The sequence below is a fragment of the Bos indicus x Bos taurus genome, chromosome 15 (assembly GCF_003369695.1).
Source record: "Bos indicus x Bos taurus breed Angus x Brahman F1 hybrid chromosome 15, Bos_hybrid_MaternalHap_v2.0, whole genome shotgun sequence".
Lineage (NCBI taxonomy): Eukaryota > Metazoa > Chordata > Mammalia > Artiodactyla > Bovidae > Bos > Bos indicus x Bos taurus.
In genome coordinates, this window is record NC_040090.1 from 22,292,549 (window position 1) to 22,304,611 (window position 12,063).

Consider the following 12,063-nt stretch of genomic DNA (forward strand, 5'->3'; position numbering starts at 1 on the left):
TCTAGTATACAGTAAGTCCCCTACATACGAGTGAGTTCTGTTTCAAGAGCACATTCATAAGCCCAATTTGTTCATAAGTCCAACAAAGTTAGCCTAGGTACCCAGCTAACACAATCAGCTATATATTATCATACTGTAACAGATTTATAATACTTTTTACACAAATAATACATGAAAAACAAACACAAAAAACAAAGGAAACATTTTTAATCTTACAGTTCAGTACCTTGAAAAGTACAGAAGTACAGTACAACAGCTGCCATACAGGGACATGTTCATACCTTTGAAAGTTTGCAACTTGAAGGTTCATATGTAGAGGACTTGCTGTATATTCTGTCCCAAATGTGGAATGGGCCATTCCTCCAAGAAACTCTGATTCTGAATACAAGTTATACTCATTGATGTTGAACTGTCATCGGCTCCGGGCTTTTTCAATCAACAGTGTTTGGAAATAATGTGGTTTTTAAAAATATAATAATTAGGGAGTGAAATAATGTGCTCGTGTTGTGATTTCAAATTAGCATTTGGGGATTATAACAGCGCTTTATTTGTATGGCAAAGTATTCTACAAAATGCTATCATAATTTACATGCGTCCAAATCAAAACATCTTTATCCTTTTCCAGGGATACTATTACCTCTCACCCAGTGGAAAGAAGAAAACGATGCTCTGTTTGGCGTGTGGACGATCCGTGAGAGCAGAGAAAGGACTGAAACAGTTGCTTCCAGGGCTCCCATTCCTCTGTGCCTCGGCCTCCAAGACCCAGAAGCCCTTCTCACATGGGCCTTTCAAGGTCATGGATGTGGCCACGGTGTGTAATGATCCGAGCTCTGCTAATACGTGTGTGGCGTGAGTCTGGAAACTTTGATGCATTCATTATTTGCCTTCACTCAAGCTCATCTCCACTCATCCAGTTCATCTTTTACTGATGCACCTTTACCATTCCACCTGCATTGATTTCCTTTTCCCCGTTGTAACTTAAAATACATTGTCTGTTAATAGTTCGATACACACTCTGAAGTTAATTGGGCACTTCTGAGGCTTTAATCATGCACTGACACCTTGCACTACTCTCTGTGTTGCTTTCAGACGAGAAAGTAGCTGCGAATCTTTACTTAGTGGAGCAGCTTTTTGCCTCCATCACGGGGTAAACTCCTTTTTTACTATTATAGAACATTTCAGGGCTCATTTGATGTGTTGTTGTTAATGGCTCCTCAGGTTGGATGCCTGAATTCATGCATTCGTGTCTGATACTAATCACATCATGGAGAAAAAAAGTCTCTATTGCTTTCCTGGTTTCTTAATTTAAGGTGGCACCATTCAATTGGGAGATTGGGATTGATATATATGCACTACTATGTATAGAATAGATAAATAGTGAAAACCTACTGTATAGCACAGGGAACTCTACTCAGTGCTCTATGGTGACCAAAATAGGAAGGAATTACAAAACAGAGGGAATATATGTCTACGTATGGCTGATTCACTTTGTTGTACAGCAGAAAGTAACACCACACTGCAAACTAACAAGTAAGATTTTTTACAAAAAAACTCAAAGGCAAAGCCTTAGAACATGATACTGAAAGTGACAATTTGGCATTAATAAACATTTTTATTTTAAAGAGTTAAAAAAAAAAAAAAAACATGCTTCCCTTGTCAAGACCTATCCCTCTGAAGTACTTGTGAATGTGAGTTCTTTTCTAGTTCTTTTCTTTCTTCTTCATTCTGAAACCTTGTTTAAAATCTGTATTTTCAGAGTGTTTTCAAAACCTCACTAGTTTACAACAACATTATACAGTCCTTAATCAAAATGATTCCTGTCGTAGCTTTTTTATGTGTATTTCATTCTGGTCTCCATATCAGTTTTCCATATATGCTTTCTTCTCTTTCAATGCCATCAATCTTGTTTTTTTTTTTTCTTTTTAGTTAATTAAAATAAAATGATATATCAAAAAAAATTTAAATGACACCTTTTAAAAAATCCTTTCTTTCAAGTTTAGAAGCAAGAAGAACTAAAGAGAAACTTACACACCTATATAAAAAGGAGCAATTCTTTATGGGTAGGAACCTTCCTCCTGGTCTGCTCTTCAGGCTGGCCCAACTTGTTCCCAGATCGCTGTCCTCTCTGCCCTAAACCTAACACAGTTATAATAGACACCAACTGAAGCCTCAGTAACTCTGAAGGAGAAGGGGAGTCAGTCCTCCGGGAAAGCCTGCAGGCATTTGGCTTTGCTGAGGTGATAATGGGGTGGTGTTAAGGAGGTGGGGGGGTGGGTGAGCTGATTGAAAAGAATCCCCAGTGTTACACCATCTCAGACACAGCTTGACTAAGGATGAACAGGGAAGGTGAAGTGTGGTGTTCACCACACTGATTGCCACGTGGTTAAGGCTACGCTCATTTCCCTCCCCACACGTCAATGTCTGCCACCCTAGATGACGTCATCCTAGAGTTAAAGGTTCAGAGAATACCTTTAGTCCTACTTTCCATTGCTTCAAGCCAAGGCTCTCTCTGGCCCTGGCATCCTTCTTCTCCACCTCATGTCCAGGGGAAGGCAAAGTAGAAAACAGGAGAAGGCCAGAAACCCAAGCCAGAGTCCCAAAGTCACCTAGAGACTCAGTGACAGGGCTGGGAGGAGAACCAAGGAGTTTGGACCTAATGTCCTTCTGACTACAGCATCAAATACCTATAGCATATGAAGCGAGCATTTCACAATTTAGATGTCACATACGTGTACAAACACATATTAAATTAAAAGGTTGAAGTATAACAAAATAAAACTAAAAAGGAAAAAAGTTTGAGTCAATCTATGTTGTTTTTCTTTAAAAAAAAAAATCAGACTGATTTATCTTCTCGTGAAGCTGAAAACACTTTGAGTTATTATGAAGAGCATCTATTATCTTTACGGATGAAGACCTGCACGCAAGTTGTATCTCATTGTGGCATGGCAGTTACGAACCAGAAGGCAGTGAAAATAATTGCATACAAAAATGGAGACGGATATCGAAATGGAAAGTTAATTGTGGCTGGAACATTCCCCATGGTAAGTGGCTATCACTTAAATGTTTCTCGCATCCTTAGAGGCAGTGATAATGGTGATTCTTCTGACAAGAAAAAAAAAGCAGTGGGATTGAGTGAGAAATATCCCAGACCAGTTTTACCCATTTAAGCTGATGAGATCAAGATCTCTGTTTTCTTAAAGACGTTCTTTTTGATTGTATTTCTTTGGCTATAGACTTAGAAAAATGCGAAAACAGAATACAGTTTTCAGATTGGCTCCAGAGCAAAGAAGGGTAAAAAAAAAAAAAGCAAGGGGAAGGCAAAGCTACCAGAATTTCTTTACCCTTGTGACAGACAGAAAGCCTTTTCTTCCTTCCTTCCTTTCCCACTTCAAGTTGTACGTCATCTGAATATTCTGAGATCCCACCTCATTTATCATCTGGAGAAGCTGAGCACTTGCTCGGTGACAGGGTTATTTTCAGATTGGAGAAGCAGGAGTTGTGCTAGGAGGGAATATGTGGCTTCTGTCTTAGAGGCTATTCCCCACTGGGGAGGAAGGAGCATTCCTGGGGTCCAAACACAGCTTTGTCCTTCAGTTGCTTGGTAATGGTCTTATGTCTGTAGGTTCTGGCCAATACCTTTATCAATGTATTTTATATGCAACGTTAAATATGTTGGGGAGTTACCCTGGAGACTTCTTTGCAAATATTCACACACACACACACACACACACAATTATTCACTCACCCCTTTGATTGAGTCTGAAGAGATTTTTTAAATTAAAATATTGGCGGTCAATGGTCTAGGCAAAGGACAAAAGTTACCAGCTCCAAATTCCACCCTGGGACCCTGGCTTTTGTGGTCTTGGGCAAAAATGTTAACCTTTCAGCCCAATTTCCCATCTGCCAAATGGAAGTAATAATGTGTCAGTTCTTGGTTTGAAAGTCAATGACTCATTTATTTTAAAGCAGCTCATCTGAAGTGTTGGAATAATTTTATTCACTATAAAGCAACATGGTTGAAAGTCAATTTCTAGGTTAACATTTCTTAGGAAATAAATACTTCTGATGATAAAATGTATTAACACACATCAGCTGCTGTGTTCAATTTTTGGAGCTAAGAATTTTCACAGCTGGACTGGACTAATTTGTGAGATTACATAGGACAATCTAATATCAAAAACCATCTCTAATCAAAGATCAAGTTGGTAGTTATTGCTTTCTATTTTCTCAAATTAAAGAATTTTCTCAGAATTCTAAAATAACACTCTCCCTGATTATCCCCAGTTCTACCACTGTTTCCTCTCAGTTCCTTATAGTCTGTGTTTTTAGCTGCTTACAGAATGCACAGAACAACTCGGTCTGGCCAGAGCAGCCTCCAAAATATACACCAAAGATGGAACCACCATAAGTTCCTTGCGCAATTTGGTTTTATGGGCTCTGGATGAATCTCGTATTCAGAGAGATTCTGAGGAACCAAAGGAAGAGGCAGACACTGTTGGAACTGAAGAGACACCTGTTAAAAGTATGAAAGGTTGGTTACATGCTACAGAATTTAGCTGATTCTACTTATGTTTGGTCATATGAAAGTTATATGTACGTCTTTCATTCAGTCACAACTTTGAGAATTAAAAAAAATTACAGGAAGATACTCTTCTATGAAATTCTCATATCATTTTTACCTTGCAGAATACTAAAGAAAAAAATTTTTTAATGCAAATTGGGTCTCAGAACCAAGACAGTAACCAAATTTCCTGGTGTTTATAAAATATGTTTGACAGTTTGGCTACTTTGTGCAACATGAGCAGGTTCTGTTTTTCTTTTTTTAATTTTATAATTTTTAAAAAAATTTATTTTTAATTGGAGGATAATTGCTTTATAGTGTCATATTGGTTTCTGCCATACAACAACGTGAATCTGCTGTAAGTGGTTCAGTTCTTAAATTCAGAATCAAAACCAGCTGGACACCACTTAAGAAAGTTGGATTAGATCAGAGCAAATCTCTACCCACGATTAGGAGAGAAAGTGTCCTCTCTACGCCTGCTGTCCTCTGACTCCTTTTGCCTGCCTCTGCCCATCTCCCCTGCTCCTAGAAACTCCCAGCTCTTAGAACATCGTGTTATACTTACCTGTTTACGTCTTTATGTGTCTCGCTAGACTGTGTGCGACTTGAAGGCAGGGCCTTCAATATCATTATAAAATCATTAGAAAAAAATATTGGTCTCTGCCCTCAGTTCCTGGCACTGAACTCCCCAAATTCATGCATTTTCCTAGGTGGTAAAGAGCACTTGTGTCTGCTTTTGTTCTAATTACTGACACAGGGCTCCAAACTTCTTTAGAGTTTCCTGGGTGCTAGCAGTGTCTTTGATTCTAAAGAGATGAGTCCTGGTGGACTCTGGATGGGGGCTGGTCACCGGAAAGTCCAAGCCGTGCTTAGAAACTTGGAATTGTCAACCCTGTTCCCTGTTCTTCAGAGAGGGACAGGAAGTGGAGTTATGCTGAATCATGCCTACATGACTCATCGTAAGTTCCACTTCTAGTCCCTCTCTGAAGTCTCCATGAAAACCCCCAAAGTACAGGGTGCAGAGAGCGGAGTGACCACATGGAGGTGCGTGGCGAGCGGAGTGTCAGAGAGAACATGGAGTCTTCCTCACCCTATGACCCTATGCCTCTCTTTCATCTGGATGTTTTATCTGTACCCTTTATCATATCCTTTTATAATAAATGCGCAAACAGTAAGTAAACGGTTTTCTTGAATTCTGTGAGCTGCTCTAGCAAATTAAGTGAACCCGAGGAGGGTGTCATGGGAACGTCCAATTTATTGTCAATCAGTCAGAAGCACAGGTCTGGATGTCTGAAACGGGTGAGCAGGGAGCAGTGTTGTGAGACTGCACACTTAACCTGTGAGATCTGACCTTATCTCCAGGTAGGTAGTGTCAGAATTGAGTTAAATTGTAGGACATTCTGCTAGTGTTTCACAGGTGGTTGGTGTGGGGAAAAAAATTCCCCATGTCTGATGTCAGAAGCACTATGAATGTGATAGTATGAGAATAAAGAAGAGACACATAGGCGGGAGAGTGGGGTTTCCTTACTTAATCCCACACACAATAATGGTAACTAACATCATTAAATTGGCAGAGCATCAACCAAGCATTGATCTAAATGATATAGATTCATATGTATATGTATTCATAATCATATATACTCTTAGGAATACACATTCATATTTATGTGAACATTTAATGCCTAGCTGATCACTAAAGCATATAGTTCTGCCTTTATTTGGCACATGGAACATCTGATCTCCAGGTTCTGGAAGATTTACAATTTCGAACATTCTTCTTTCAAATTCTTATATAAAACCTGGTTGGAAGTAATGTGATTTCGAGCAGGTCTACCAAAAGGGTATGACCATCCCTTCCCCTCATATTCTAAAGGTTATCCTTGAATCATGCAGGTGCATTAGATTAGCTGGCCGTCCCCTTTACTGAATCATAACTTGGAGTTATGCCATCAGTTTGCATTGAGGAAGTTAAAAGAAACAGACATCAATCAAAAACTCAGTATCAGGCTTACTATTAATATAAAGGTGATGGTTAAGGTCACTGGCTCTGGAGGTAGATGGCCTGGATTCTAATTCTGATTCTGCCCCCACCTGGCTATGTGATGAAGTCTCAGTTATTGTGCAGAAGAGAAATGAACCTACTTCAGAGTATCATTTTGAGAATTGCATGAGATAATGTAGGTAGAGGTCTTAGTGAAATGCCCAGTACATAGTAAATTCTCAGCTTGTATTAATTTGTATAGTAGGATACTATTAGCTGAATGACAAATAACCCCTTTATGAAGATCCTTAAGTGTTTCTCTCAAATCTCAGGACCTGGAAAAGTGTATCTTGAGGAATTCATCTCTCTCTGTCAGCCATTCATATCTTGAAATGGTGTTCTCCTCTTTGCTTTAGCCACAAGGATGCTCAGAGCCCAAACAGTGCTTTATCTCAAGCAAAGAAAACAATGTGGTATTCGTGTCTAGTATCGTGGTGATAATAAAAATACTATCTAGAATTTTTGGATGCTTGCACAATTAAATAGACTAATATTTTCTAAGCACTTCCCTTTTTAAAATCTTCCCAACAGCAGAATTAGATAGGTACTATTAATCATTTAATTGATGAATTCTCTGAAGCCCCTTATTTTTGGCTTCAGTCAATTCCTATACTCCTTTCTCCCTTTCCTTGCTTTTTTCTATCTCTTTACTTTACCCTATTTCAGAGTAGATATTTGGGTAAGCTATCTCTTATTTTTTTCATAACTAGATACAGGGTAAGAAAGGAATTAAGATGTGTATTTACAATAAAATTAGTTTAAATTATTTACTTGCATTGAAGTTTCTGATCAAAATTTATGTATTTGCATCTGGTTTTGGTGTTAACCTGCTTAAATCAAGTCATTAATGAAGAATGAAATATTTTGAAAAAACAAATGATTCAGCAAGCAAATTTATTCATTATTCATTGAACAATGGCAAATGTGTCATTTGTTTCCCAGGAAACTCAAGAATGAAAGTGAAAACCAAATCATCTCCGAAGTCTGTGACTTCTGATAGTTTGGATGATATAGATACGTCTTTGCTCACCCGCATCCTCAGAAATCCTATTGCCATCTGGGTATCTTGTGGTGAACCATTTCTGTCTCCAAATGGTCAGTGTTTTGGTTTTGCTTTCTTTCAAACAAGTGCATGAAGGGAGAGAGAAATTTTTTGTCACCATAAGAAAATGAATTAAACGTGTACAATGTCAACCTAATTACATCACATCTATGCAAAGAACAGGCGGTTCATCAATTAACATGTGCACAAGGATAGCTGTACTCTTATATTTGCACAATTGCCTATTTTTTTCTTACTGGAATGGAGTATTCTGCATAGAAAATGTCTAATTTAGTTGATAAAGAGATTCTTGGTCTATAAGACTGAGAATAATGGTATACATTAGAAAATAACAAATGAGTTTAATTCACACTGAAGACGACCTGTCTGCACATTTTCATTTTTAAGAATTGCACCCTTTAGGCAGTAGGTGGATGTTTAAAAAATGAATGGTTCCAAGCCAGGCTTTCATCACCTCCAAATAGTTTGTGGAAGTAGAAAATGAAATATGGCTATTGCATATGGTAAATCTATACAATAAAACAACACTGTTCTTCTTCTCCCCCTGCATTCCATAAAAAAATGCCTTAAGCCCTGTCATCTTTCAGATGAGGTTTCTTTTAATGACCCTTACCTTTTAATTACTTATTTCTAATTGAATCTATTTCTTGAAGCAGAAACTTCTTTTTATAAATTATTGGCTTGCATGATAAATTATTGTTGATAAAAAGAATGCAAAATAAAACATCATGTGTTTTTATTATTCTAGCTTTGAAGAAAGCAGAAAAAATAGAAAGACAGAACTGGCTTAAAAAGGACAAAATTTTGGCTGATCTAGATGTCATGAAACACAAAATGAGACAGTTAAAAGGTCAGTAAGAACGAAATCAAGTATCACCACGGTTAAGTGTAGTCTCAATTTTCTGGTAGTTTTTTTTCTACCATTAGATACCAGATGTTTAACTGAATATTTTATATTACAAAAATCACTTGAGAGAGTCTAAAACTTAATAATATATCTTCTCAGTACTGACTTTTATACTTGTAAATTTTATATTAATATGAATATCACATGATTTATATAGATGCATTTTTAAAATTTGGAGGATGTGTGGATCCTGTAACCAGCTTACTGATTTTGAAACAATTCCTGAACTGACATTTTGTGGACTTTGGAATTAGTCATTAACAAAGCTTTCTGTTATTTCTTGAGTATTTCTTGGGAAGAAGTTTTGTTAAATTAATCTGAATAAGGACTGAATCTAAGTTCTTCCAAAATTAGTGTCTTTATCTCAGAAGGGCTCTCTCTCATTATGCAGCGTAAGGTATGTTATTCAGAGACAAAGTGATAAATTGACACTATTAGTCTTCTTCTTTCATCCTTTTTGTCACAGAATTTAAGTTTCTGATCTTATATTGTTCCCAGTGCTTGAGACACTAAATTATTCTTTGAGGATGAAAGTGCATTATGGACTTAGTCTGAGAAGGAATCCCTTTCAGGCTCTGTTACTGCCATAGCCGGATTTCAGCTCCTGAGTATTTGTACTGTCTGGCATCAGAAACACATGAACCTCACATCAATAAATGAGACAATTAGTTCTAAGTGCCCTAGACAGCACTCTGGGTTGAAAGGGCTGTTTTTCAGTTTTTACCGAAAGAATTATTGCATCTAATTGAGAAGCGTCTATTTCTATTGCTAACCTCTACTACTCTAACTTCTAGATATCTTCATTTGAAGGTACCATGGACACGTCTATGATAACTAAAGTTGCCATATCCCCATGTGATGACCATGTTGTTGTTTAGTCACTAACTTGTGACCCCATGACTGTAGCCTGCCAGCCTCCTCTGTCCATGGGAATTTCCAGGCAAGAATACTTGAGTGGCTTGCCATTTCCTTCTCCCGCAAATCTTCCTGACCCAGGGATTGAACCTGCATCTTCTGCATTGGCAGGTGGATTATTTACCACTGAGCCACCTGGGAAGTTATCTTATCACTATTTTATTTCATATCATATTATATATCACACCAATGCCTCCTTTATTTCTTCTGTATACATTGCCACAATCCACTGAGGTATTCCAGCTCAAGGACCTGGGAGTCATCCTTGGCATTTCCCTCTCTTACTATCTTTAAGCAAATATCCTTAAGTCTTATTGTTTTGAATGTGTTATTTTCAAATGAGTTTACTGGCCTTAATTCCTACTATCATTATCCAAGTTCAAGCTATTGTTGCCTATTCCTTGGGTTACTGGACCAGCTTTCTAACTGATCTCCCTGCCTCCCAACTTGATAGTGGTATCCATCCTATGCATAAAGGTGACATTCTGGACCTGGAGTGATAATGCAGAAAGGCAAAGGAGTTACACTATTCCAGGCATAAAACCTTTCAAAGTTCCTCATTATCTTTATGACAAAAGTGAAAGTCCTTAATATTGTCCTTCATGATCTGGTTCTCTGGAAACTTCTTCCTCCCCTTATTCATTCCACTCCACCCATGTGGAGTTTATTTATTTTTTTTCAGTCCCCTAGACTTATAGGTGGGGAAGGCAATGGCACCCCACTCCAGGACTCTTGCCTGGAGAATCCCATGGACAGAGGAGCCTGGTGGGCTGCAGTCCATGGGGTTGCTAAGAGTCGGACACGACTGAGCGACTTCACTTTCACTTTTCACTTTCAAGCACTGGAGAAGGAAATGGCAACCCACTCCAGTGTTCTTGCCTGGAGAATCCCATGGACAGAGGAGCCTGGTGGGCTGCCGCCCATGGGGTTGCACAGAGTCAGACACAACTGAAGTGACTTAGCAGCAGCAGCAGACTTATATACTTTCTTAACTCTGAACTTTTGATACAATTTAGTTTCCTTTTGACACAATTTAGTTCTCTCTCCTGCTTTTTTAGATCACTTCTCATTATTTACTTTTCAGCTTACTTTCCTAATATTCTAGGTCAGGAATAGTATGGTTTATCATATCCTGAACCTCCCATCTGATAGCCCGTATCATTTTATTACATACTGGATCATATGACTGTTTCTCCTATGTTACGTTATAAATTTTCCTATACCCTTATTTTTCCTCTGAGTAGTTGTGGAATTATTTAATTAAAGAATAACCGGAATTTCAACCATTTACCCCAATGAGTTTTCTAAGCTCTATTTTAATTTTTATCCAATTAAATCAATAGAAAGTAACGTTAAAAATAGTACCTGGCAGAGCTGCTTTTATTGAATTCTGATTTTATATTATGTCTTTAACTTTTATTATAATTCAGCATTAAAAAGACATTTTAAAATTCAGTTGGCATCATCTACAATATCACTGTTGAAAACAGTCTATTTGGTCAGATGGTGTCCATTATGGGGGAATCCATTAATGTAGTTTCTTTTAGATAAATCTTGTCTGTTACATTTTCTGCTGTTAAATGTAAAATCAGAATAGGTCTTATTAAAATACCTATTCAGAGGATGGTCTTTTCTATTAAAAATTGTTGGGATTATGAGAATAAATAAGAACAAGTTTAAATTCAGTTAACTGCAGTCCCTGTTGGATTGTGAGCTTCTTGAGTATTGGATGAAAGAGGAGGTTTGGAAGATATGAATAGTGATGAAATTGATTATATCTTACTGTTGTTCAGTTCAGTTCAGTCGCTCAGTCGTGTCCGACTCTGCGACCCCATGAATTGCAGCACGCCAGGCCTCCCTGTCCATCACCAACCCCCGGAGTTCACTCAGACTCACATCCATCGAGTCAGTGATGCCATCCAGCAATCTCATCCTCTGTCGTCCCCTTCTCCTCCTGCCCCCAATCCCTCCCAGCATCAGAGTCTTTTCCAATGAGTCAACTCTTCACATGAGGTGGCCAAAGTGCTGGAGTTTCAGCTTTAGCATCATTCTTACTATTGTAGCCATTGGTAAATGCAGCAAATGTTCACTGAGCATATACTGTACTAAGCTGATTTTACTTTCATTTGTAAGCATGATCTTTGCTAATATTAATCAAATACTAGTAATAACTTTGTACAATTTTTATGATTAAGTTATAGATGTCAAATATTTATACATGCTTAGCATAGAACAAATATTCAATAAATACTGAGAAGGCTGTCCATTTTCCCACTTAGGGTCTTAGAAACTGATAAACAAAACTGAGGGATGGCAGATCAGGCCAAAGTATCACCTTTGTTACATATAAAGGCAATGCTGGAACATTTTATTTAGTGTGAGAGCTAAATGGAACTGCTAACTAAATCCCAAGTGAGGTGGGCTAATCCTTTTAGGCATGTGTGGTGCTGAACAGAATGGGCCCTCCCGATGAAGAAGAGGCCTGAGGAGAGCTATTCACGTGAGACTGATAGTCAGAAAGAACAGCAAAGTACTCATGTGCTCTAATAGTTAGATTTGATTTCCCCCACTCCAGC

At 38.0% G+C, this 12,063-nt stretch overlaps 1 protein-coding gene across 3 annotated transcripts in view; it reads left to right on the forward strand.

Moving 5' to 3' along the window:
* DCDC1 (doublecortin domain containing 1) overlaps window positions 1-12,063 on the forward strand; it is a 471,483-nt gene that overhangs the window by 437,488 nt on the left and 21,932 nt on the right. For all 3 annotated transcript variants that reach the window (XM_027562739.1, XM_027562740.1, XM_027562741.1), the window contains 5 exons: window positions 626-811; window positions 2,838-3,041; window positions 4,330-4,531; window positions 7,545-7,697; window positions 8,414-8,515. In XM_027562739.1, the coding sequence (XP_027418540.1) occupies window positions 626-811; window positions 2,838-3,041; window positions 4,330-4,531; window positions 7,545-7,697; window positions 8,414-8,515 (847 nt within the window). The remainder of the gene's footprint in view (window positions 1-625; window positions 812-2,837; window positions 3,042-4,329; window positions 4,532-7,544; window positions 7,698-8,413; window positions 8,516-12,063) is intronic.